Source organism: Festucalex cinctus, chromosome 21 (genome assembly GCF_051991245.1).
Source record: "Festucalex cinctus isolate MCC-2025b chromosome 21, RoL_Fcin_1.0, whole genome shotgun sequence".
NCBI lineage: Eukaryota > Metazoa > Chordata > Actinopteri > Syngnathiformes > Syngnathidae > Festucalex > Festucalex cinctus.
In genome coordinates, this window is record NC_135431.1 from 12,603,562 (window position 1) to 12,631,365 (window position 27,804).

General features: G+C 41.2%; 1 protein-coding gene across 3 annotated transcripts in view; it reads right to left on the minus strand.

Annotated features, from left to right (window-relative positions):
* Window positions 1–18,813, minus strand: part of runx2b (RUNX family transcription factor 2b) — a 52,860-nt gene extending 34,047 nt beyond the window's left edge. The window contains exons 1-2 of one of the 3 annotated variants that reach the window (XM_077510928.1): window positions 10,286–13,181; window positions 10,006–10,113 (exon numbers count right to left, since the gene is read on the minus strand). In XM_077510928.1, the coding sequence (XP_077367054.1) occupies window positions 10,006–10,063 (58 nt within the window). In that variant the 5' untranslated portion in view covers window positions 10,064–10,113; window positions 10,286–13,181. Of the gene's footprint in view, window positions 1–10,005; window positions 13,182–18,783 lie in introns of those variants that run through there. The other 2 variants (XM_077510929.1, XM_077510927.1) reach the window with 2 other exon arrangements.
* Window positions 18,814–27,804: the final 8,991 nt, after the last annotated feature.

Here is a 27,804-nt window from a genome sequence, read left to right on the forward strand (position 1 = left end):
TTAAGATGACTTCAGGATATTAATGAGTCAGGGGATTTTTGTTTTAACTTATGAGCGCAAACTTGAGATACAAGCACAAACTCGACTGCACAACAAAAAAATGGTTTCAAGCTCTTTCTTGCCAGTTTCAGTTCAAGTTTACTCAAACTAAACACACCACAAAGAATATTACACATGCATTTAAAACAACCAAACAGGTTTGCCTTAATGCACCTGTTAGCGTAATGCTAAGTTACACAAAATGCAAAACGCCGTAGGGATTATCATCGATAGTCGTGTTGCTTTAGGCAACGTATATTTGAACACAAACAGTAAAGCAACATATGTAAAAAAAAATACTCGCAGGCATATACTATTTATTCTCTGCTTAAAAACAGCCACTATTAATAACACTGCCCCCTAGTGGCTTTCATAAGAATAACGTATGTTATTATACTATGTTTCTATCAGATACAATATTAAATAGTGCCATTTCATTTATCAAAATTTTTTTTTTTTACATTAGTTAACTTCACAGCAAATTCTTAAAATTTTTGGACCTTTTCATACAAAATAAAACAGACAGTAAACGTTAAAGAGCATTTTAGGTTCATCCTGAAATTTCACCTGAATCCCTCGCTTATTTATTTTTTCCTCTCTCTTTCAGGTGGAAGTAGATGACAACACGAGGGCGTTTGCAAAGCCGCCGAACCGCCCACCAGTCAACACGAGCTGCACGTTCTGTTTTCACTTCAAAGATTTTACATCCACCTGCGCGCACACACACACACACACGTGCTCCTTTTGGGTCTGCGGTCCACATTCAAGTTAATTACGTGAGTGAGCGTGTGCCACAGGTGGTGCGCCGCCCTGATTCGGTTGTCAGCAGCCTTTTTCCTGACGGCGTGGGTGAGGAGGAGGAGAAGGGGGGCGCAAGGGGCTAAATGGTCGCCCCCACATCGCCAGATGGGAGGTGTTTTAAAAAAAAAAAAAAAAAAAAAAAAAAAAAGGTCGCCTGCGGTTGTTCTCGCTCGCCAACGCAAAACTCTGTCGCAGGGAAATTGGAAATAATCCATACCGGGCGCCAACCGATGCGGTCGTAAATGTTTTATAAACCGCGCAGGCCACATTTTAAGTGTAAAAATAAGTTAAGTAAGGCTCAGACGTAAAACGATTTTATGAGAAATGCTTACACAGAGTCTAGTCTCATATTTTTAACTGTCATTCAAAGTATATACTGTATATAAGAAGACAACAGTAAAAGCAGTCTACAACAATAATAAACAGCGACATGTTTGCTAAACTTACTACCTTTTGAACGCAAGTCTGACTAAGCTTATTGACATTCATCAGTCAAAAAGTGGTTTATCTTAAAAACAAAATCGAGTATTAAATTTGTGATACGAAGATGAGTCATGCCGCAGATTAGCCAAATTTTTTTTTTTAGATTATTGATTCATGTAAATACATTTGACAATGTTGATGTATTAAAGTGACAGTCCCTTATTAAGCCACCATACAAAAACTGTCATGGACATTTGAAACATTAAAACTCACTTGTAATACAGCAAACGCAATAAAACCGCACATATGGTGACTCTTCTGTTTTACTACCGCTAACCAAACTTAGCCATAAAGTGACCGTTATATTACGTTAAAGACAGCAAAATGCTCATTCGCAACAGGAAACACGCTAAAACAATAACTTTGACAATAAGCAACGATGCAGCCTGGAGTTATCACTGCAAGCGGAAGCTCGTGGTGGCCACACAGCCTTAAAAGGAAAAGCAGTGGGCGTCGCCGTGAGGGACGCGTTTGATCCGTTAGCGTGCCTCGCCAGCCGGGTGGGTAATTTGAGCAAAATGTGTTATTAAAGACACCCGACACCCTCGGCTGCACGTCCGCTATTGTTCACACGCACCTTTTCTTTTCTTTTCTTTCCCTTCTGAGTTACCTCCCCATCGTAGCCGGTGGCATCTGCTCAACACTAGCCGGCCCTCATGGTATGCACGTGCAAAGGCGCAGAGACGGACGGGGGCGGCACAAAAAGAGGCGCGTAGGGGGGCGGATTGTTTCCAGGTGGCAGTTTGAGTGAGCGCATTAATCAAGTGGGCAGATCTGCCTGTCATAGACACCTGAAGTGCACGTGCGACTACAACACCTGCACACAGACTGTGTTTTAGTACAGTGAAGCCCCTGCTACATCATGATTGGTTGTTCAGGCGCCATTTTAAGCGGCCATTTTTGACAGGGTTTTACAGTATACGGGAACTTGCTTGACGAAATGAGAGCAAAGAGGTGTAAAAAAAAAAAAAAAAAAAAAAAAAAGGTATCCCGTGAGTGGATTTCAAAGACTTAAATCCAGCTTTCGGCTCAGACACCTCCTGTGTTTCCTCAGCTAAAGAGTGGAAATTACCTGCGAAGACGGTTAACATCCCACCTATGTCGCTCCTTTCATGAGCCGCCGCTAAGTAAGTTTACATCGGAGGGGATGCCGCATTCCTGCCAGACTAAATCAACATGGTGGAAGGCTGACCTCTTCCCTCCCTGGCGGCGTGGAACAGGTAAGGCCTTGTGCGTCACCCGCTCTCGCTCACATCATTACGGGCCGAAAACAAACATCCACGAGGCTGCGCGTGCTTTTATACGCCCTCGTCGGGGGGTAAAAGGGACTTTTGGAACTTGTGTAAAAGTGTAAGTTTTTTTTTTTTTTTTTTTTTTAACAATTCAGTGTTGGACTGGATTCTACAAGGCACATATTTTCAAATATTCAATATCACTGTTTACAAGTGTGAATTCAGTGCAAGGTCGTTACTTAAGTTATTGTTTATAATCCACCCAGCGTGATTGACAGTAACTAAACTGGAGAGAAAAATGACAATGGCACACCTGGTGCTAAACGCGGCGAGTACAGAAGGTAGAAAACCAGCTGAGTTGGATGAAAACACTTTGATTTATGAACGTGATGAGAAAGCAGGTGAGGACTGATCACGCCCTTTTGGCGGCGTTAACAGCAAGGCTGCATGGTTCAAGTAACTTTTTTTTTGGCTGTCAAGAGGTGCAATTGTGAAATGTGAGAGGGGAAAAAATTGAATGGAATCTGATATAGTCAGTCAGATTGGATTAAAAAAAAAAAAATCTTGACAACCTTGGATAATTAATTTAATAGCAACTGGAGGTTAAACGTGTTCGAAAGCGTTTGTATGAAAGACAAGCAAAAAAAATGCTAAAGATGAAAATCAACCAAGTCATTTTTTGTTAAACGCACGCTCTAAATGCCGCCTGCATTCAGGTTTACCAACAAACTAATTTATATCTCATTTGTTTTTGTTTAACCCCCCCCCTTTCATTATGTCACATTTTTAATGAGTAACTCTCTTGTTGCCAGAACTGTCTTTTAATCACGTACACCCTTTTCAGAAAACCGACACTGTTTAGGATATTAAAGTCAAACAAAGTTGTTTGTTTTGTTTTGAAGAACCATGCGTTGACAAGCGCTTCATCATATGTCTACATAATCACCCTGGCATTCGACTTGTATCAATTTGTCCTACAAAGGCCAATAATGAAAGTCTAAAGCCGCCATGATGCATTTTGGGGTGTAGTCCTAGCTAACTAGCTAGATAGCTAAAGTGCGCCCGTCACAAGGGATCATTTTTGCCATGCCCAAGAAAAAAACATGAATATTTTTTTTAAAACAAATCTGAATCTTTATTTTTAACGTGTTTCGTATAAAGATTCTTTTAAAGACTTTTTGTTGTCAAAAGTAGCTGCCATCTAAACTGTCGTCCCTGTCTTACTGGAATCACTTGTTTATATATAAGCATGAGAATGACACCAGGCCACTCATTACCACACCTTGTCACACAGCCATTAACTCGACAACAACACTAAGCCATTAATTGTCCGTACAGCCAAAACAGTATCACAAACACAGTCCCCTTCTTAGCCTGCGGGAATTACACGGGGGATTATAATCAGCACGGCTAACAAGCGCTAATAGCTCGTGCAGCTCACAAACATTACACGTGCACTATTTCTGGACTTCAATGACACGCCGAAGAGGGCTTCCATTGAGGACGAGTCAGAGCACAGTAGCTGCCGCTGAAGTTAAGCTTTCCCCCAAATTACCTTTTAATGAATGCGTCTCTGCTGGAGTTTTAAAGATGTCACAGGCTTGTGGTTAGCATGAAAAGCCGTTTGAGCATTTATTTAATTTTCTTGATAGTCATCAGGTCCATGAACTAGTATGCGCTGTCTTCACTAGTAAGACCATTTGAAGAAAAACTGTCTGAAGACAGTCCTTGTTTTTTTTTGTTTTTTTCATTTAATGACACTTTTGGCCAACTAGCATGTAACTGAACCTAACAAGGTATTTTTTTATTTTAGTTTTTTTGCACGTTGCAGTTATATGCTGAATTGTCTTACCAGTGAGGACCAAGATTGTATACTAGTGCATAGACCTTAAGATGGATATCAAAGCCAACCTTTGGAAAGTCATTTGAACATTTTTAGATATCATTGAGATTCAATTTGAATTTGAATGGATGAAAATAATGGCTAAGTAGATACAATAAGGTTTCAAAATCTCAAACGCTGTGAGCCACTGTCAGTCAAATACCACATGCACCACTACAACCTGGAAAAATTATGCTACTTCATGTTGAAACCGCAAAAAAAATAAAAAATACCCACTGAAAGCCTCTGGTGGCCAAAATATGTAGCACCGGATCATCAAAGTGAACTTCCACGCTGTGATAACGAGATGCTCTAAACTGGCCACGCCAGCATAAAGGCCATGTCACTTTTTTTTTTTTTTTTTTTAAACCTCACTCTCCCTTTTCTCTCCATGACATGCACACAATCATGGCCAACAACAAGGCACTCTATTTGCGGAGTGAATGAATGAATCTGAATCGTTATTTCTTATATAGTGGGGGAGGGCTAACTCATGCCGGAGCCCAAAGTGCGTCACTGGGCCCCATTTTAGCCAAGGGCCAAAAATATATATATATATATATATATATATATAACGAAACGCTATATTCTCCACAACAGAAGCCAACTCATGCAAATTTTAAGCCTTTAGATATTCCGCTTTTCTATCTTGATCCTGTTGATTTAGGACCGTCCATGCGAGGATAATTGCCCCCATGACTTAATTATCTATTTGTAATTAAGTTTTCAATAGCGCCATTAAGTGTACACCAGACGGGGGCTGGCGCTTGAGTGGCTGCCACATGAGCTGAGGACTTTTCTGTCGCCTCCGCCAAGCCAAAAAATGTATTTCGGGCAATTAAACGCGAATGCAACGCCAAGACAAATCTTCATGGTGATGGGAATATTTCGCTAGCGTCGTCTCTCTGTTGGAATGCGCCGGCAGTCCAAATTAAAAGTGTCCGTGACGGCAGCAATGTGGCGCTATGGCAAACAAAACAAAGATTCTTGCGACTTGCATTCTGGGCAAAAAAAAAAAAGGCTGACGCCACACACATACTCACATAAGAAAAAAAAAAAAAAAAAAAACCCTCTCCCCTCAAAAAAACGGTCCAGCAGGAACAAGTTGAGAAAACATCACGGATGTCTCGGATCTCACACACGGGATTTAAGTTGACTGATGATGGAAAAGATGATTAATCGTTAGTGCTCTCAAAATATACATAGTAATTTACATGTCCAATGTTAGCTAAGTCAGGGCTTCTCAAATTGGGGTCCCCGAGCCAAACTTTAGGGGTTCAAGTAATAATTTGCAAAACATCATTGTGTCACATTTTAAAAAGTGTATATCTCAATATGGGGACCACTGGGCAATAAAACAAACATACTAAACCAACTACTCCTCCCTGCCTAACTTTGGGCCAATTAAAAGCCTTGATATGATTGGGACGTATCATAAATTCAATTAGATTCTCATAGTATGATAACCGGAGCAAAAATATAACACTATTAAAATTGCAGCTCTAAAAGGCCATTATATATTTATGCAAATAAAAACAGCATTTTTCCCCATTTTATTTTAGAACAAGATATGGACCGTTTCATACACACAGAAGAAATGTGTATCATGTTAAGTTTCAATAAGTGAAATTCACATTTTTCTTCTAGAATAGACCTGTGAGCAACTCATGTTGTCCTTGGGGCTAAGTAGTACCCGCTGGCAAATTTAATTTGACTTTTTTAGAACACAAATTAATCAGAGCAAAAAGACATCTGTGTTTGCTGTATCTCGTCTTGCTCCCTCACTCCTCCTCCACCGTTGTTTCACGCCGAGGTGAAAAAAAGTTAATCTGAAGCAATTAACTTCAAAGATGCGGCCCATTTACTCAATTGCGCAAGCAGCCAATCATATTGTGTGCTTGGATTTGCCATGTGACAGCCGCTGACAGCCTGTATTAGCGAGTATTGAAACTTTAAATTACTGTAAACCGTCAAACTGGCAATTGGCCCATGGCTACATGACTGCATGAATAAAGTCAGGATAAAAAAAAAGAAAAATACATACAACAAAAAACTAAATTACAGCGATAACGTCATACATTGACAACAAAAGGCGTATGTTTTTTTTTTATATATATACAATCCTATTTGTCAAGAATAAAATGTGTATGTTTGAGAATATAGTCCTTTTTTATAATTCTGGAAAAATACAACTTTATTTTCATAACATAACTTTTTTTCCACTAAAATATTCATTTGTTTTTGTAAGATTTTGAGTTTGACCTTGAAAATCTTTAAATCCTATGGCATTTAGGTCTACACAAAACATTTAAATGGTGTTAGGATTATGGATAAAGATTATTATTTCGCTTTTTTTTTTTTTATTGTTGTTTGGAACACCAATCCTATTCCCCCCACCCTCCTCCCCGCGATACATAATACTTGTTTTTATTTGAAAATTACAAACACAGCCCGACACTCCGGTGGTCCCGGGGACATTTTGTTGCGGCGCTGACAGATTTACGAGCCAGATGATCGTAAAACGGCGCCGGAGGCGACATCAATCAGCAGGACGCCGTGAGAATCGATAGGCGATCGGCCGGCCGGCCCGAATCGCACCCCGCCCGCCGCCTCCATCCTTCCCCCTTCGCACCTGAGCATCATCCTGCTTTCAATTTCCTGCCGCGCTCGCTCCCCGCGGGTGAGAGGTTAACGCGGTAATAGGCGGCAGTGATTGGTGGAAGGCGCTGGAGCGCATTAAGAAGCCGACGCTGCTTCTGTGGAGAGGCCCGCAGCAGATGTGTGCGGGGAGCCGGGAGACTTCTGACAAACATCTTGGAGATATTTGATTTGGACTCGGCTGCTCAGGATACGCAGCGAGCAGAGACGCTGGCTTGTAAATGTTTGTTTAAAATTTGAGCGCTCATGCAGTATTTATTTGCCCGATTGAGTTGGTTGTCTCCAGACGCCGCCGCAATGCGCAAAGGCCAGAACAACAACAACAAAAGAGATCGTCTATTACAAAGAAATGAAAATTATTGAGTTTAAACTATTTCACTGCCAGGCCTCCTAGATATCATGGCTATTTGGTAGTGATAGACCGATTATTAGCCAGGTAGATTATCATGGCCGATATTTGGCCTTTTGAAGCAGGCCGATAAGCGATCAATGAAAAACTGGGTTATTTTGAGATGTGAAGTTCTCAGCTTGCCAGCAGCTGCATTGAGGATGAAGGTTTTTTTTGTGTTTTTTTTTTGTTTTTTTGTTTTTAATGAAAACTTCATTTACTGTAGAAAACTTTCAGAACTATTTATTTGTTAATAATTTAATTTAACTTATTAACTTTAATTTATAAGACAGTCTGCTTTGCCTGAAAGCATATTTTATACATTATATTATATATTTTATCCATGCATATTTTGGTAGAATTTATAAACAAAGATTTCCATTTCGTAAGATAAAAAAATAAATAAAAAATAACATGTTGCAAATAGCTGGTTAATAAATATTTTCTTGAAGGCATTTAAACAAAGTCAAAGTGATGGGAGTTTGCATTATTCTAAATTTTCCGCAAATATTTGCAAACGAATATCTGCTCCAAATATCGATTATCGGCTTCCTCGTCGATAATCGGTATCGGGTATGGGGGAAAAAAAAAACAAAAAAACAGTCTATGACTAATCTTTTACATCTGTTGCAGTTAGAGAAATAACAGTGGCTCACAATCTTTCCAAGTTAACTCTAAAATTAGATGACTATGCACACAATTCCACAACAATGCTTTTGTGCATAATACAAGACGCCACCAAAAAAAGAAAAGGCCACAACAATAGAGACCATAAAATTAATTCCCAATTAATATAGACATTAGCAGACTTTGGATGCATTATCATAATATTGTTTTCTATTTTGCAAAAAACAAAAAAAACAAAACAAAAAAAAAGACCACACAAAAGGCTCGAAAACAAAATTATTTGCACTAATGCGTTGGTTGTGCCGAGGCGGCGCCACAAAGCAAAAAGGCCACAACAGAAAAAAAAAAAAAGATACGATAAGTTACAGTCCACACAGGTCTGAAAGTCATTAAGCCACCGTTTAAAGCACATCCTAATCTTTCCAAATGAAGCCGGGGACTTTCCATGAATTTGCACAACATTGCTATTTCATGTAGAGCTCCTTGTGTCAGGATGCCGCCACCATGAAAAAAAAAAAAAAAGACCACAACAAAAAAGGGCACCATAAATTGTGCACAGAAGACTGAACAAATTAAGATACTAACTGTTTAAAGCAGATAGCAATCTTTCTATATCAAGTTTGGGGACTTAGCATGTAACCACCATAAAGCAAAAAGAGCAGAACAACAACATGATGCATGTGAGAGCTATTTTATGCACATATATACCGTAATTACCACTTTTTGGTCTCTTATGACTTTTAATATTTTTGCTTTTAAGAAACCTCTGTCTTTGTTTTTGCTATCGTGTGTATTATGTTATTTTTAACCTGGATATTCCAGTCTCTCCTGCACTCGGTTATCTGTGATAATAATCACAAGTTCAATTTTGAGAGGGACCTCTGTTGTGTTAAATTAGATACAGCATAGAGAAGACATTTAAATTGATTGTTTGCTTTGAGTGCTGCATAATAGAGAAATTCATTCATAATGCATTCTGCCAAAATGTGGTTCCTGAAAATCCAGGTATGTCTCGCAAAAAGGCTTTAAAAAAAAAAATAATAATCCTTAGAGTTAGGAGATTAGTTTGGTTACTGCACTGCAAATAGGAATGTAATCATTTTGTCTGGTTTGAATGTTGCATTGTGTACAAATAGTTAGTCAGATGATCCTTAATATGCAGAAGCTTTGTTTGGTTATTGCTCTGGAATAAATGCTAATGGTTGTATTGGTCCAACGCATAACTCAGTCATTGTTAGCCAAAGTGCAACAAAATAAAATAAAAAAAAATGACAAAAATAATCCATGTTCTGTGTCAAATTAGATATACAGGCTGAATACAGTACAAAGCAAATGAATGGCATGTAAATAGGACTACAGTATCCTTTTTCATGGTTTGGCTTTTGTATTATGTGCCAAAATGTGGTTGCTGAAACTCAAGCTTTGTCGCCTAAAAAGGATTCAGACACTGCGATGGAAATTCAAATTCCAAGAGGAAGATTAAAGGACGATTAAAGATTTAAAAAAGCAAATTAAAGGCATTTTACTGAGAACATGGCAATTATTTTATGGTTTTGCGGTTGCGTTATGTGCCAAAATCAGTGTGAAACTCACTGCAGTCGTCGCAGTTGCCAAAATTTGCTCCCTGAAACTTGAGCTTTGTTGCACAAGACGAACAAATCCTTCAAATGTTGAATATTTGCCTGGTTCAGAAAGGTTGAATCTGTCCACATCACATGTGAACGCTCTCATTGAGATGAGGAAGCTTTTGGTGTGCGCAACAAAAAAACAGGTTGACCACGTTTGAAGAAATTTCCTGTTGGTCATCCAGGATGCTCGGCTCCCTCACATCCAAACACCTGACCCCGAGCCCCCCCCCGCAAAGACCCCAGGAAGGAATCAAAAGCGCTACTCACCCCAGAAGAAGTTCTGCTGGCATGGTGTGACGGTGCTGAAGAGGCTGTTTGACGCCATGCCGGCATCAGCTCTCGCTCCTCGGCGGTTTCCGTGAACCTTGACACGTCCTAAACCATGTCACCAGGGGGAGGAGGACTGGGGTGAAAAAATAAATTCGGGAAGCCGCGAGACATGCGTTTACGTATCAACTATTCCGATGACCACAAGGAAGAAGCCGGCGTTGGTTTTTATGGAGGAGGAAAAAAAAAATAAAAAATTCATATGATGCGGCGTACTTACTCGCTTAGCGCCGTCCTTGTGACTGGTGCTGCTGGCCCGCGACCATTAACCATTGACGTTCCGGACACGCCAAGCCCGGAGCCGCGCGTCTGTGGTTCTGTGGTTGTTTTGGAGGAGCACCTCGCGCAAAAACCCCAAAACGGCACCAGCGGCTTTAAAAAGTGCTTTTCCTGCCCTCCACGCGCCGTCACTGGAGAGGCTTGCTCACGTGCCCCCGCGACGTCAGCGCGGCGGTGGGCCGGGCCCTCATTGTGGTTTCCCCTCTCTCCTCCCTTTGCCGCCTCCCTCCTCCTCGTGTGGTTCAGCCGCGCTGCTTCCAAGCTCCGGGCTCGAGCGCGCGCATCTCCCACATGTGTCAGGAGGCTCCACTCCGGTTTTCGCGCTGCTTTCCGAGATCCGAGGAGGCCGCGCGCAGATCGAAAGTAAGACAGCAGAGGTGGTAAAAAGCTCGTTTGTAAGAAGGGGTGTGTCCCACGTGAGGAGCTGCTTCCTTGGGGTGAAGTTGCTCCGTCGCGTCCCAAATTCAGAATGAGTTTCAATTCGTTTTCTGTAAGGGCTCGGCAGTCTGGCCGGCCGCGGTGTGCGTTTGAGCAGCCGCGTCAGGTGCGCGCAGAAGCCGCCACGGGAATGTGTGGAATGAAGGCGAGAAAGTCGGTTAGAGTCGCTAACATGCCGGTGAGTCAGCAGAAGAAGGGGGAGGACCTGAACCCGAGGGCGATGCATACAGTACAGGGGTTTTCCAAAAATAATTAATTGACTTTCTTACTAAAATGATGATAAATTGTAAAATCATATAGAAAAATTCAAGTAACTAAGTTCAGTGTTTGGGCTGGCCGATACGGATTTAAAATAAAATCATGTATTTTTTTTCTACTCACAAAAAATAAAAAATAAAAAATAAATAAATAAATAAATAAATAAATCCCTCGTCTTTGCAAAGAGGAAAAAAAAAATGTTAAATTGCAAAATGATTATATAAAAATTCAAGTAACTAAGTTCAGTGTTTGGGCTGGCCGATACGGCTTTAAAATAAAATCAGATAAAAAAAAATAAAAAAAATCCCTCCCCTTTGCTAAGAGGATCAAAACCCAACAAAAATAATGACATTTTTCAAATTAAGTTATGCATTGCTTTCTCCCTTCTGGTCTTTTATTTATTCAGACAAACAAGTGGTTAGCAGAATTGAATCACTGTTCTAATGATGAAATCTGATCTCAGACCATACTGTGTGGCGTAGACATGGGCGGGTATGAAAAATGTGAAGAAAATAAATAAAAAAAGATAATTGTTTCATTGTATTGAAATTACAATCCTAAAATGTATTTGTATTTTTTGAAAATGTTGGGCATAACGTATAACTTTTTTCCATTGAGCGTGCATCATAGACCCATTAATAAACATTTATTCATTCATTCATTCATTCATTTTCCGATCCGCTTATCCAAGAAAATTAATCATTTACATTTTCTGACTGGAATAAAAATGTTGTTTTCCCAGAAAATGAGTACCGATAGCTACTTCTCTGCTTCATGAAGTAACATCAGAGCAGAAACCAACTGATGTTAACTAAGCTACTTCTCTTCCCGTTAGCGAGTATCGCATACATCACCAACTGTAAGCAAGCTAACTCCTGTAGCTGGTGTTCATTTCATTACAGCTTTAATATATTTGCGTTACCTTGAATTTATCAAAGAGTGGCACTTTGGTTAAAAAAAACAAAAAAAAAACAGCCATGCTCGTAAGCTACAAGTAGTTACCTTCCTGGTAGCGTGTCTATCACCAACTTTAGACAAGCTAACTCCTGTAGCTGGTTGCAAACGCTCACTTCAGACAGCTTTATAGTGATATATTCATGTTAGCTTGAAATTAATGAAATAAAACACCTCATACCATCCATCCTTCCATCCATTATACGAACCGCTTATCCTCACGAGGACAGGCCTACCATGGAAATGTTAGCTCTTTTGAAACCATTTCTTTAAAACCGTGTCATACCTTGAAACTGATAACCTGCCCACGCCTAGTGTGGAGTTTAAAATGTTCTTGTATGTGTTTTCTCATTGATAGAATTTCTGTTTCTGGGCGAGATAGGCACTGGGTAGAGTTGACGCAGTCTTCGCAGGAAAAAGCTAAATCTAAAACGTGAATGTGGAAATCAGAGCTCCACTGGATTGGATCAAATACTTTTGCTAGCTTTGCCACCGGGAGACATAGCTCTTTGGTTTTCATGTTGGTTACACTTAACTATCCATCCATCCATTTTCTTGACCGCTTATTCCTCACAAGGGTCACGGGGGTGCTGGAGCCTATCTCAGCTGGCTCTGGGCAGTAGGCAGGGGACACCCAGGACTGGTTGCCAGCCAATCGCAGCACTTTTAACTAGTGTTTTAAAATGGTCTTACACCCCAACTCTGAATGTAAATATAAAAGGACACCGATAGGAAATGTATACTTTTTTTTTGCCTCATACTGACTAATGATTGATTTGACTGCTGAGTATGTTTGTGATTGGGTGATGAAATTAGAGGATAACTAAGTCAGTCACTTGAGTGCCTTACTGGTGAAGACAATGCTAGACAGATTGAGCATAATCCATGTTTAGTTGAAGACAATAAGGTGTGACTTACAAAGGTATAAAAGAGAAGCTTAAAGAAGTAATCTTGGAACAACCGCGATGTAAATTCCTTTTGCTGTGTCCCTGATATTACTTAAGTAATTTGACCTTTTGCTCATATAAAAACCTGACAATATAAGCTCATGTCTCATACATTATCTGATGGCAAACCTAAATGCTTTCAAAGTGAATTCACTTCAGTGTTCCAATACTTTTGAAGGGCCACCGACTGATTATATTTTTATACAGATCTCCTACAGGTATCAGGTTTTATGATGAGGTTTGCTCCATTGTCAAGTATTTAAATCCCCTGCTTAAATCAATAAAGTCCATATTTATGAGCTATGAAATCTTATATAGTTATTTGTATAATTGATGTCGGTGGGGCCCAATTAGTCGTGATTAAACACAGTTTAATAGCCTCCATGTGTGTGTGTTTTAGGACAATAAAGAATAATGACGTTAAATCCAAGCCGCCCGGCAATTCCTCACGTCCTCGCCACTTACCGTATTTCTGCACACTGAAGAATTTACCTTGGCGCTGGCCGCTCGGTAAATATTTGCCGTCTAAAACAAGAACATGCCTCCCGGGTCACAGCACCAGCTCGGGATTGGCCGTCGCCATGCGGCTGTTGGCAGCAGGCAAACACGCCCCGGGCATCGACGAGACGCACGCCGGCTATTTCCACTCTGAGATTTAATGCGCGGTGTCAGCCGTGGCGTTTACCTTTCCCGCTAAAAATATCCCCGCTGTATTTTCTGGATATTTGGAAACGTTAGCCTTTCGAATAACAACTTTCAGCGCCGCGCGCCAACGAGATCGGATGCCCCGCTGTCAGAAGCGTTCAAGGTGCGGGACGGACGAGCGCGGCAAATGACCAGCAATCTGACGGGAGGGTAATTTGGACGTCACGACCCAGCCTAAAAGACGGAATGAAAAATAAATGAGAAAAGCTGACTGGTGTGGCAGGAAACATCCTCAGTGGCACACGCTAAGCTGTTAATATTTAGCTAGCTTGATTGCATGTACGGTGATGTCTTGAGAAACGAGTTTAATTTGTTCCATGACCACTTGTAACTCAAATTGTTGTAGTTTAACGAGGACAAATAGCACTCCATAATATTGTTTGAAAAACGTATAGTAATGACATAAATAGGAATAAAATAAACTTATGGTCACAGTGCATCAAATAAAAAGCAATTGTTCTACTCTTACTGGTGTGAAAATGACATCACAGTGCCTAAGGGCTCAGTTTGTAAATGTCACATGACCAAACCCAGCAAATAGGCGAGCCATCATGGTTGTTACGGGAACTCTTAGGCATGATATCATTTTCAATGGACAACAAATGGCAAAATGGCCGCCCACTGAGATGGATAAAAACAGGTGGATTTTGCTGCTTAATTTATATTCCCAAAACGCAGTACTAAATCAGAATGCCATTTTTAGACTAGCGGGGATGCATAGAACATATCGTAAAGAACATTTTTGACTTTACAAAATATATGCTATTTAGCGTTAGCATTGAGCTAGTCAACTGAAAAACTAGGCTACGTGATTGATTTAAAAGGTCCAATGTTCTTTGTTTTGATTAGTTTGACAGTAAACGACTGGGAGAGGCAACTTGAAGCCTCTTTTTTGAAGAGTTGCTCACTAATTTTATTTGCCAAACTGTTAGATCGAATCTTGAAAAACTTGTAAGTTGAGTTGACTTTTTTTATGAGTCAGTTTTACAATAAAGTTCAACAGGAAGTGGCATATAAACAGCTTGAAGGGAAAACTCCCATTTATTAACAGCCAGAGAGTCAGAATAGTTGCTCAAGAATACTTTGAATAAGTTTAAGTGTGTTTTAATAAGTCTGATTGTGTTTATAGTGTGCGGTAGTAATAAAACTATCAAGCCAATGTTTTTTTTTTAAATAACCCACAATAGGTGAAATTTGTTGAAATATACCATGCAGTACATTACAAAAAAAAAAAAATGTTTTTTTTTTTGTTTTTTTTACTGTGCCACTGGCTTGTTTGGGTTCACACTCACCTCCATCCTGCCAATCCTCCACCATGAAGGTTAAGCTCAACATGAAGGTTGAGCTCAACCGATCCCAGATTTGATGTAAGAGGTGGGCACATGCCAAGTCAGGCTTCTGCTTTTGTTTTCCGGGCCGCGGAGGCAAAAACACAAAGACGGACGTCCTTGATTGGAGGGGATTTGGGACAATTACGTCGTAAGAGGAGCCGAGCGAGTCACGCAAGAGCGCATTTGCGACGACGTCTGGAGTTCATGCAAAACACAGTGTTTTCGCGGGTTTAACGTTTCTAAATCGTACCGTTGCTGGATGTAAACAGGGCATGTTATGGAGGTGGGGGGGTTGCTTTGGGAGTCCTGCTGTGTCGAGACAATTCCTGACAGCTGTGCTCACGTGAAAGGCTGCAATACGATCCGGAATATAATATTTAATTCATAAGATTTTCTCCTCCGGTGGCCGAATACACCAGCGACTCAAGTTGAAGATGAAGAGCTTGGACGCGCCGAGAGTTCTGGTCTGGGTTCTGGAAGGCCCACCCTGCCGCTCTACCACTCAGGACCACACATGCACGCACCTTCAATGTTATCACAAGCCCTCGCAGAAACATAATAGAGGTTTCACGTGTTGCTGAAAATTACACGCACTCGCTATGGTTTCCTTCCTTACTTTCAGCTTGGAAGGAGGTTGTTTTCATTTCTGGAAAAGTGTGAGTGGATAATGACAGCCAGCCTGCAAGATAGGGCTCGGCGATATGGCCTTAAAACAAAATTCAGATTTTTCTCCACAAAGATCTGATATCATATTCCATCGATTTTCCTCTTTCGCTTATAGAAAGAAATGACACTGACATTACTCAAAACAGGTTCTGCTTTTTGTTAGGGATATTCGAATCGATACCACTTTTATTTTGGACTGAGACCAGAATAAGTACTTAACTCTTGAGTTACCAAGTACTTTATATTAAATCAGAGAAATATTTTTCCCCACAGATAGTGGTGCCTTGAAACTTAAAACCAAAGTTCATACCAAGCTGTGATTTTTAATTTAAAGTTGTTTTAATTATCTCCCTAAAATCGAAGTAAGTGCAAATTGTTCCTCCACCTTGATACGGTTTAGTATAATGAGCTGGTTTGGTGATGCATTTAGTAGCAAAGGTATCGTGATTAACTTGCTCGTTGACACCAACTGACCAATTCAGCTGCATTCATTGGAACCAAAAAAAGTTAATGGAAAAGCTTACTGCAAAACTCAAGCAGATGAAGAAATCCAAGCACTCGCTCGTTTGCCGAGCATGGAAAATGTTTGCATTTTACTTTGAGTCCAGCGTTGGTAATCTATGTGTTCTATTGATCTTTTTTGTGGTGTCTGGAGGGCTGTTTTTGGAGTCGCAAGAAAAATAAAGACGAGGGAAATGTTTAATATCAAATGGCAAAAGCGCAATCTAAACCCGCATTCGAAATTGCTTTGAGAGTTTATATGACGGGGAAAAAAAAGTGGGTCCGATCATCACATCACTGACAGAGACAGCTGACGGCTGATTTGTCCCCCGCTCCCTCTTCATCGCTCATTTTAATCACGCTGCAGCATAAACAGTCGCAGTTCAAAGGCACATGCTGACAGACAGGCGGTGATTTCTACGTGTTCGCTGACAAGTTGCTTTAACTTGTGCTCCAAGTAGGTTGATATTGAATATAGACAGCATATACTCTAGCAGGATAAGCGGTACAGAGAATATATGGATGGATAAAATACATATAGTATACACTAAACAATTAGCTTTCCTTTGATTTTTCAGAACCTGAACTCAAAGATCTAAGACTGCTATGTCCATAAAAGGCCAATTTCTCTCAAATATTCTTTACAAATTAGTCTAAATCACTTATCTTAGTGAGCACTTCTCCTTTGCCGAAATAACCCATCCACCTCAAAGTTGTGGCATATCAAGATGCTGATAAGACTGATTTTGCACAGGTGTGCCTCTGGCTGCCAGCAATAAAAATATACTCTTGTCATCAACCCAGTCAGTATCTGGCGTGGCCACAATTCGCCTTATGTAGTCCAACATTCTTGTTGTTGGTTATTTCCAAGAATTGAAACGCTTTTCCTGTTAGCATGCTAACAGTATTTTAGACTGACTTTAGCATTAGCACTGGTGATGTTTTAAAAACAAAGCATGTCTTGTATTTTAATATAAAATGTGTGTAGTTATTTTTGTTGTGTGTTCAGTTTTACAATAAAGTACAACTGGGGTGTCATTAAACAGTTTCAAACGAATTCAGGGAGGGCAGAATCGCATGTCACACTCTTGCTCAGCAAGTAAAATGGTGCATTCAGGGGACTTTGACAACATCAGAACTTGCATACACACTGAACTGTTTGGCAAATGAATCATTTTTCTTCGATTTTGTTTTAATTTTGATTCATTTCCCAGATCTAGCTCTGTTACACCAGATACTGACTGATATCAAATTAATAAAAAGGATTTCTGCAATATAGTGGATATTTGCACCAGAAAAATGTGTGCCAAAAAAAAATCTGCGATATAGCCGGGGGTGTGAGTATAATAAACTGCGATATAGCGTGGGAAAACTGTAGTTGTATCCTCTGTTATTGTGCGGTGAATTGCTTCACAGACGGGTTGGTCCAGTTTAAGCATCTGAAGTGCAAAGTCAGCACACATAATGACACCCCGTCTCCGTAATGATGCAAGTCCGACGCAAGTCACATGACGCCCAGTGTCATAAACAGAAATGTGTCACCGGGAAAGTGTGAGGACGACGCACGAGGCCCGTGACTCAGTCAAGCGCGGGGCACGCCAGGCAACCTCGGTGATCTTACACATAAGCGGCCCATTATGTCGCAGTCTGTTTATTTGCCGGCGAGAACAAAGCCGGCCTGATGGCAGCGAGCGTCTCCCGTTGGAGAAGCGAGCCAATACGAGGGTGGCCCGTGAGGCAGCGACAATGGCGCAAACAAAAGCCTCCGCTGTCTTCTTTTTATGACGGATAATTGCCTGGATCACATGATTTCACAATGCCGTGACTCGATGCCCGGGCTGTTCTAAAGCTGAATTTAGGACATTGTGGACAAGAAGCTGCTTTTCTCCTTCAATGCGGTTAAAAAAAGGGAAGATCCAAGCATTGATGGATGACAAAATGCAGGCAGGGGAAGAGGATAGCGTCCCAGTGACTAAATTATGGACTGTATTGGCTTTTGATTATCATTTAAAAATACAAAAATTAAAAGTTTGCCTTCTATTTTTACAGTTGTTTAAAATGCAATCCAAAATGCAATGGCTTCTGCTTTACACCAACCAACCCCTACAAAGATTTATCCTGTCCGGGCATGACAATGTATCTGTTCACTTCAGTACCATACACTGAACAGTAAAGCAAACACATCGGAATGTACATGGACACGCTAATGCAGCCTCGTCAACCTACGTTAAGTTTCCTTTTTAGTTTAAAATAACTTACTTTGACCTCCAGGATCCTTTGCCATATATTGGCCAACGGCACAACCCAGGGTCTTCTTTTGGACCGATTTTACATCCATCCACTTGCATCGTACCAACTGTTAGCAAGCGCTAGGCTAACCTGGGTATGTTCATATTGCCTCTCACTTGCTAGGACAGCATCACAGGCCATCGGAGTTTATACAAAGGCGTTGAAACACCGCCTACCTGGGCTTTATTGACTGATATTTAAGCTACACACTGGTTAGTATTATTATTCTGGTATGGCCCCTTCTGACTCTAAAATTCTGATTTGCTGTTTGTTCAATTCACCTATTCGAGTTACCACAGCGACACAGCGAATTAAACAGTAAACAAACAAAAAGAAAATGGGTGACTTACGTTTCCATCTCGTCGTGAGTGGACGGTCTTTTGTCTTTCATTCCTGAAATAAAAATGGAATAACACATTACGTTTTGCTCTCGTATTCCCGTAAAATATTCTCCAGTCCCACGCTGGAGTCCGATGATGCACAGTAGCAATGGCCTATAAATGTAATTAAGCGGAGTTAATTTAATTATAAGCGACAAACTGTGTCGTCCCCAGTGATATCCTAATTGAATTACAGCCGTAAAGCTCCAAAGGCCATCAATCAAAATGCTTTATGACTTTCCGCTGTCCACGAATGCTAATTGATGAGCGTTGATCCATTCAGACTGGTCCTAAATGCGGAAAGTGTGAGTCACCATAGAGAAATAAAACGAGGATGTTTGCTGCTTGTGGTGGCAACGCATTCAAAACAAAAATCATTCATCCATCAAACCTTGTGTTGCCAGATGCATTCAAAGAACACTTCTTTTTACTGTTAGACTGACTAGCCACACAGGGAAAAAAAAGAAAGAAAAAAAAAAGACTGAAAACCTTTACAAAAAAAGGCACCGATCCCCTTCTGTTACTACCTAAGAACCCAGAAAAAGTGTGGTGACTCGAGGCCTTTTCACACTGCACTTAGCACATAGTGTGCTGTCAATGAACACAGTCATTGTGTATTTGTATGAGGGCGCGAGGGACCACTTGCCATTTGCCTTTATGCCTCAAATTGAAAAATATGTGTCAATACGCCGCATCTAATAGGAGAAGTGCTGGCGGAGTGATTTCAGAGTGCAACTTATTCAAGAAATGTTGAAAATGGAGGAAGTAATAATACATTTACAGTCCCAGTGTCCCGAGCTTTGGGGTCTACCTCATGGCCCCACCAGAGGGAAAGGACACCAAGCTACTTGCTTGGTGGTTTGCTAAGCAACCTCCAAATATGGCTATGGTCCATTTCTTCAATTTTGTATTTGATTTGAGCCTAAAGTTGATTTATGAAAAATCTGCCATCATGTTATAGTAAAAAAAGGTCACTTTTTCGTTTGACTTTGGACTGCCAATTAACTCATTCACTCCCAGCCATTTTCACAGAAGCAATCCCGTTCGCTCCCGGCTGTTTTACTGGATTTTGACTGATTTTGCAAGGCCCACAGAATATTGTGTTTAATTGCTATAAACGCATGGAACCTATCAAAAGAAAGATTAAAGTCTCTTCTTTCATCAGGAAAAAAAATATGTTTCTGTCTGTTTCCGTTTTGCAGCAATTAGCATTAGAAGAGAGCTAAGTTTCATCAGTTTTCACAAATCTATTTAAAATTGTAAGTAATTGAGCTTACATGGCCCTGGTTAATTTCCTTTGCTCTGCTGCCACCTGCTGGCCGTTTGTGTAATAACTACCATTCCTGCAACCGTTCTTTGCAGTTGAGAGGCTGCATCAAAGCCTTCTGTATGCTCTAGCATAAAAAAAAACAAAAACAAAACCTTATAAATACGTCTTTGGGACACTTAGAACATTTTAAAAAACATATTTATACGTTATTGGGAATAAATGAGTTAAAAATGTGAAGAATGAATGACACACAAATTGTCGTGAACCGAGGTTGTCTGATCCGTGCGATGCCTCGCACGTACCGCGCAATTATCGAACAGCTCGCGGTTACTGGATGCGCGTTTTGTAAACTGTGAGCGCTCTCCACACATTCCAGCCGAAATGAAATGCCGGAATGTGAGGCACGATGCTAATTTGAAGACGGAATAAATCTATAAATCTGACTGTGTTTCTTTGCCCGGCGGACACACAGCCACGATAATTACGGGTTGACTTTACAGACGTTCAGACGTCTCTCATCAGCGCCGCTAATAGCATAAGCAGCAGGCGGCTACGTGCTTACTCACCGTCTCGCGGTTACGGGGTGAGCAGAGGTAAACGGCAACGGCGATATCATTAGAAGTGGCCGTGGCTCCAACTGCTTGTTGTTATGACAGAGACTCGCCGTGTGGTTGGAATGCCATGATCTGTTTATCTGTTTGTTGCATCTAGGCCCACGGATGCATCCATTATTCATGAGTCACCTAATCAGACGGCAACTTTTCGGAAAAGAAAATTATTATGCTAGTTTTGGGCCAGCACTCTTTTTGGTTCCAAAATATAATAATAGGAACTGAGACCTGTTGTGATTCACCTATTTCTGGAAAAATGTGCATATGATTTTTTTCTTGATCATGATGTCATAAGTTAAATAATTTGCATAATACTGCTCCCGTCCACAACCAAGTTTGCGCAATCATGACACAATCAGCTAGTCTCTGTGAAGCTCCAGCACCACTTTGGACTACACATGTCTGAAACACCTTGATGCAGAACCACCATCATACACACTCACTCACTCACAGAAGTCAAAGCCACAAGGTAAGCAGAGCTGCACCGAGTTTTGTTGTGAGTTGACCATTCTCTGTACTGCAGTGCTTATCCTTCATAGGGTCAAGGGTAGGGCTGCGTTTATAAAAAAATAAAAAATCTAATAAAATCAATAGACTTGATTTTCCTTTTTGAGCTTGATATTGATTTATAAAACCATGAATCGTTCATTTTAATCTTTCTTCCCCGATAAATTCATAAAAAAAAAAAATAGAATTTAGAAGGCTATTTTTTGTATCTTACTGTTGTCAAATACTAATGTATTGTTCACATAAATTTAAAAGTATTTTCTTACATTAATGAAAGACCTGACTTATTGCACTTTAAGACCATTCAGAATCTTTATTTACAAATATGGAATTATTTAACAAATTACAGCTGGGTGTATTTGACTTCGGGAGAGAGGCAGGGTACACCCAAAAATGGTCACCAGAAATTAGTCGAGGATAAAACACATTCTTTTGGCAGCAAAATTAACAAGTACTAATGTACCGTATCAAGGCCAGCAAGCACCCCCTCGTTAGGACTGTCTAGTGTCATTAAAGTAGATGACAAAACTACTGAATATAGCAAAAACATGGATCCATTTTCTTCCGCTTATCCAGGATCAGGTCAAACGGTCAGCAGCTTAAGCAGTCCACAACAAAAAACAAACATGTCCAATTTGCTGAGAGACAATTTTGCAATGTTTACACTATCTCGGTTACATAATCCTCTCCGCCTCGATGTCAAAATGGGAGCAATGAAAGCTGGCTTTCATTAGCAGCCGGCACTGTATTGAGTCGTGCTTCTGAAAACATGGTAGCGCCTTGCTCGCAAGCAAGCACGCACACACAGAGTGTGAGAGCGGGGCGCCGATACCTGATTGCTGAAAGGGAGCGTGGCTCTTCTCCAAGCAAGGCCACTTTGGGAGTCACCCCGCACACATGCTTACACACACGATCACACTCTCTGTCACACTCGCATTCAATCACACTCACTCGCACGCACGCACGTACACGCACACAAGCGGCCGGCTTTCCAGTCGTCGGCGTGACGGGGTTACCTCTGGGGCCCGGGCTGCATAAACACACGCATGACCCAAGACAAACTTTCACAATTCCGCCAGGTGTGCAAACAAGGGGCTGCGAAAATACCCGGAAAAAAGGCCCGAGCGTGTAAAACCAATACAAGTGCCTCTGATGAACTCCCGCGAATGCAAACTGGCAGTGTGAGAGGCAGCGGGAACGGTGGCGAGCGGAAGGAAGCCGGATCAGCAAGGTCCACACGTACGGGAGTGCTTTGAAAAGCTACAATGTAGGACATGTCATCATGATGTCACACATTCGCCAGAGTGGCAAAAGCTGACTTGGGAGGGTCACCATAGCCACCTTTCAAAAACGGTCTCGGTCTGCTGATTTAGGCCGGGTTTGTTGTGTTCCAGAGGTGTTTAGCTCAGGGGTCTCAAACTCGCGGTCCGGGGGCCATTTCTGGCTCACAAGATGATATCTTGCGGTCCCCTATTTGATAACAAAGCCGTGTTTTTTGGCTGTGTCGATGCCCTGGGTGTTTTGTGTGGATTTTTTTTAATCACTTATGGGCTACCATAGCTCAGGCTCATGGGCAGCTTTCAGCAAAACATAATTCTGAAGTGGCAAGTGGAAGGAAAAGCTCTCCATTCACCTAGTTCCAGTCATGTATATTTCTAAACTGGCCGTGAAGAAATTTTTTTACAAAGTACCAGGGAGATCCTGTTCACGCTCTGAAAAACAATCTTCTGAACTCTTATTGATAAAGATTGAGAAGATTTGATTAGCTGTACAGTGATACCTCGGCTCACGAACTTAATTGGTTCCCAGAGAGTGTGTGTAAGCCGAAAAGTTCTTCTTCCGAACATTTATTTCCCATAAGAAACCATTAAAATGAGAATAATCCGTTCCCAGGTCCCTATAAAACATAATTTTCTACTAAATAAGCCTTAAAACTACACAAAAATATACCTTATTTTATGTATAATAAATGTGCTATTGTATTGTAATTAAAGAAATGAATTGTACTGTATAATAAAGTCGTTTTATTTTACTTTGTGATGGTAGTTCTTAAGGATAGTAGCAATGGTAGACTTACTTCATTCGCGAGCGTTTCACCGCGTAGAGTGTTTATGGAACGGTTGTCGCTCATTCGCACTTTCGTGCTCACCGGAGCGGAGGAGGCGTGTCCCTTGGTGAACAAGGAAGTGGAGCACTTTAGCGAGTCAACAAAAAGTGAGCACCGCCAACTACTTTCACCTCTTTCCTGGGACTAAACAGCCGTGGCACGATTTTCTCCTTTTTTGAGGTACGTGATGGCACTTTCGCTTTTTTTTAGTGGCGCGAACTCCATTGACTACAATGCAAACGCGCCGCCGAATCGCCGTCCCTCGCTGGTAAGCATTAGGCTTAACACTAGCCTGTGGTGGGGTCTTTTTCGGTCCCATAATAGCAAAAGTACACTCAAAATGTCTATCAAACACAAACCGCGTCCGCACTAAAAGAAAGGGGGTGACGAACTGGGACGCCGTGAGCGTGCGTCAGCTTCTCGTGGCCGCCACCGTGGTGCTGTTCGACCGCGTGGTTTGGTTCGTCCGCCGAAAAGTAGTTCGTCAGCAGAGACTAAATTCTCGCGAATTTAATGTTCGTGAGGCGAAAAGTTCGTGAGCTAAAGCGTTCGTCAGCCGAGGTGTCACTGTACTTGTTTTTGAATACTTGAACCCCTTTTTTATGGAATACTTGATGCAGCCCAGACACATCCAGACTGATCACAGATATCAGCGGCCCACACATATGTTGAATTTGAAACCCCTTCCTTTGATCATGAATGCTCCAAAAAGGTCCAAATTGTTTTCAAGAGCGGAAAAGATCCATTCTCTCAGTCACCTCTCATATTTTGGGACTGACCAATCACATTGCATTTTAATTTTGCATGACCCCAAAGTAGTTTATGAGAATGTCCTACGGTCCTTGTGACAGTCAAATTTAGCAGGTTGACTCCTACAAATCTCTGGTGGTCAAAATGACTAATTTATCAAAATGGGTTGAACATGTTGAATTTGTGTGCAAAACTGTCAAAGACTACATTCGGTTTGTTGACTTTGATTGTTTGGTGAGTAATAAATTTATAGGAACTTTCAACAGTGCGGATCCAATCTCACATCCTGGTTTGTCATCTCTAGCCAAGACAAAATAAAAATTGAAAAGTTGGTGAAAGTTGCTATGAAAGTGATCAGATTTAAATCCTTGCGTGCGCAATCAAGTTTGTGGCCGTTCTTTGTATGCACAAAGTAAATCGGGCCCCGAGTGAGCCTAAAAAGACTTTTGGATGGCGGTGACGGACATGGACAACCCCGGCGGCTGGCTGCCTGTTCCTGATTACTCAGACATGCCGATGAGTCTCTGCTTTCATGGCCCTCGCGTCTCTTTCATCGGCCAGCGCAGTCGTCAAGAAGCTGCTTAAGTGATAGCACGTTGTTCTTAGCGGGGCGTCGCCCTCCTTTGGCAGCACAGCAGCCTTCAAGGAGGCGGGCATCAATCGCATTCATATCGGGATTAGTGATAGTTTACGTCCCAGCTGTTGTGACGGTAAACTGCATTGAGGAATGAAGCTGTTTGGCAGAAATTCGTGAGTCATGTTTGTGACGAGCCAGCATCTGTGATCATCCGTCTTTTTCTTCCCTCTGGCCTAGAGGAAACATCTTGTGAATTTCCCCAGGAGCTGTTTGCCTTTTGTCAAATTGTTGCTATTAACGCCACGCCGTAAAGTCAAAGCTGTCAGAGTGTCTGACAGTAATTAATGTCGGCTTTACAGAGGGGGGGGGGGGGGTGGGGGGGGTGGAGCTTCTCGGAGAAAGTCGGTGGTGGGATTCTGACGTTTTGGCGGATTTTTCAGGTTTAGTTGAAAGCGACATTTCTGGCGGAATGCTGTTCAATCCAAATAGGTGCAGATGGAGATTCAGCATAAATGTCATGATCATTTCATACAATCCTGCCTATTAAAATAAGTAGCAGCAGGAGGGGAAAGTTACCACTAAATAAACAACGCTTCTTCAACAACGTATATTGTTCAAAGGCAACCCGGTTCGTAAATATAACATCAGCGAGTCCTTGTTTTTTTTGACTGTCCCGAAATACGATGTTACTTCCCTTGACTTAATAGCACCTCAAATTAAAAGTTTATTTTGACTTATAAGACGTCATTTCGTCAATTTTATTGCTTTATGTTCCCAGCCAAAATTTGAACAAGCTTCATATACATTGCCACTATTTCACACAAAACAGATGAGGTACAAGTTCAACTTCGCATTGCATACAGTATATGAAACGCACCGTCATAGCTGACATTCCGTTGTACTTTTATTTTCAGTCAGTAAACTAGTAGAGACAGAATGATCATATTTAGTAATCTTTGGAAATCATTCAAGGGGATCATTTGGAGAAAACCATCATTTGCTTCCCGGCGTAATTTAAGATGAGCTCTCTGGAAATATCTGCAGTATCCAAAGGGACAACACTACTCCAGAACATTTCATCAAAGGTTTGGAAAATCAACCAAGACAAATATTATTTCTAGGTCTGTGACGCTTGACGTTAACGGTGATGTATGAAGTGTGACATATATGCTTTATAAACGTCTCTCAAAATGCAACAGCGGATCCCTGGCAGGAAACTGATTTTTTTTTAAAGATGAAATGGTTCAGCAAACTGGTTTTGATGAATGAAAATGTTGTTTTTTGTCCCCCTTTAAACTCTGATATTGCATCTTCCCCTCCCTGCCTCTTTAAGGAAGGTAAAAAGTAGTAAATACATCATACGCAGGACCTTTGTAAATCCTACAAGCGATTGAAATGTGCCTTGATGTGCGCTAATTGCCCTCCGGAAGCTTCCACCGTCTCCTTAACACTTTTATGTCCCCGTAGTGAATGGCGGCATCTGGTCGTCTCCACAACGTCTCATCGGCTGGTCTTGATCTCTGGCAAGAAGACCACCAAACTTGCACAAGCTCCTGGCACTCTCCGGCGTGGCCATTAAATCATCTCACCCAGCTCTCATCTCAATATAGCCATGTATTTTTGAACTAAGACAAATATTTGACTTATGCATACTGTAGGTGCAGCGCTGCTGGGCTGTGGCCAAAAACACCATTATCAAAACGTCCGTGGCGGGGGGAGACGCACATGCGGCATTTATTTGGTCGCTTCTGATAAGCTGCAACCAAAGTACAGTGACTCAAATGCTAGTACAACAGCTGCAAATGGTAAGTACAGTACAGAATTGAATTATTTGTGCATGCACGATCTGAACCTTTAAGAACTACGGTAAACTCTTGGCCTTTAACTATTAGCTGAAATATGCACCTATCCACATATTTTTTTCAGTTTGTCAGTCCAAAATATGTCGTAAGGAAGTTTTGCACAAAACATCTTGGTGATAAGAAAAAACTGTTTGCGGCCTTTAAAACTGTTGGCGAGTGTCTTTGCTGATTATTTATTTGTTCTTTTCTTTATTGACAGGTATTCACTGAAAGCTGATCAATACCCATCAATAAAGAAGATGGATTAAAAAAAATAAAAATAAAAAATGAAGGTCCAAACCTACGTGGTGGCTTTTTGAGCACTTTGGTACTTGTACTAAAGTAGCTTAGTTACATGAAATTGTAGAACTTTGTCCCAACCCTAAAAAAGGATTTCTGGAGCTTCTGGTTCTTGGTCACCTTGGTTCATGGATTGTTCAATTTAGTCGGGGTTCCACTTCCGGGCAGATTCCTGGTGTTGGTTCCAATCCCAGAGACCACTATAATGTAATGTCTTTCTCATTGCTTGGTTTGTAATTCCTCAGTTTTCAGGTTTTGACATATGATCAAGATGATCGAGAAAAATGAAAGAACCAGAGACATTTGGATGACCTGCATTAGTAATGTTGCGTCAAAGGATCACTGCATATTGGTCGCACCTCTCCACGTTGCGCCCCTTCTGTTCATTTCTTCCTGTTTTGTGTTCTACTAGATGCAGATTAATGTGCCTAACATATGGTCACCATCCGTTGGTGGATTTCCTCCTAATGGAAGAAGGACGGTGGAGGCGAATTACCATCTTTGATCCGACACAAAAACCCTCACATGGGTTTATTTCTCTGCATCATCACTGAGATGTGGAGGGACCTCGACTCTGGAAGTCATTTTGGGCTTGAGAGCTTAAGCCTCGGTGTAAGCCCATTGTCTTTGCGGACGCTGGGAAGGATTGCAGGCTTCTGTGCTGGCAGCGAATTGCGTTTCTTTGCCACTTGGGCCTTGTTAACATTGCCTGCCCAAAATCCATTTCCATCCAATGTTGTGGCTTGAATCTGGCTTGATTTTGTGAACTTTAAACAGCAACAAGTCCAATTTAAGCACTAGCAAATGACAGTGAGGACTGTAAATCTTCATCAGTGTTGATTGATAATCGACACTTCAGAGTTTTTGAGGATGCCTGGAGCCCAAAAAATGCATGAAATCTAACGTCTTAACATCAGGATAGAGAATATTACAAGGCCGCTTCTGTCAAAATTTGATGGATGACATTCTTAATTAGATTAGGGGGGTCATGTATGGGTCATGACCCCTCCCTAATGAAGATTAATGAC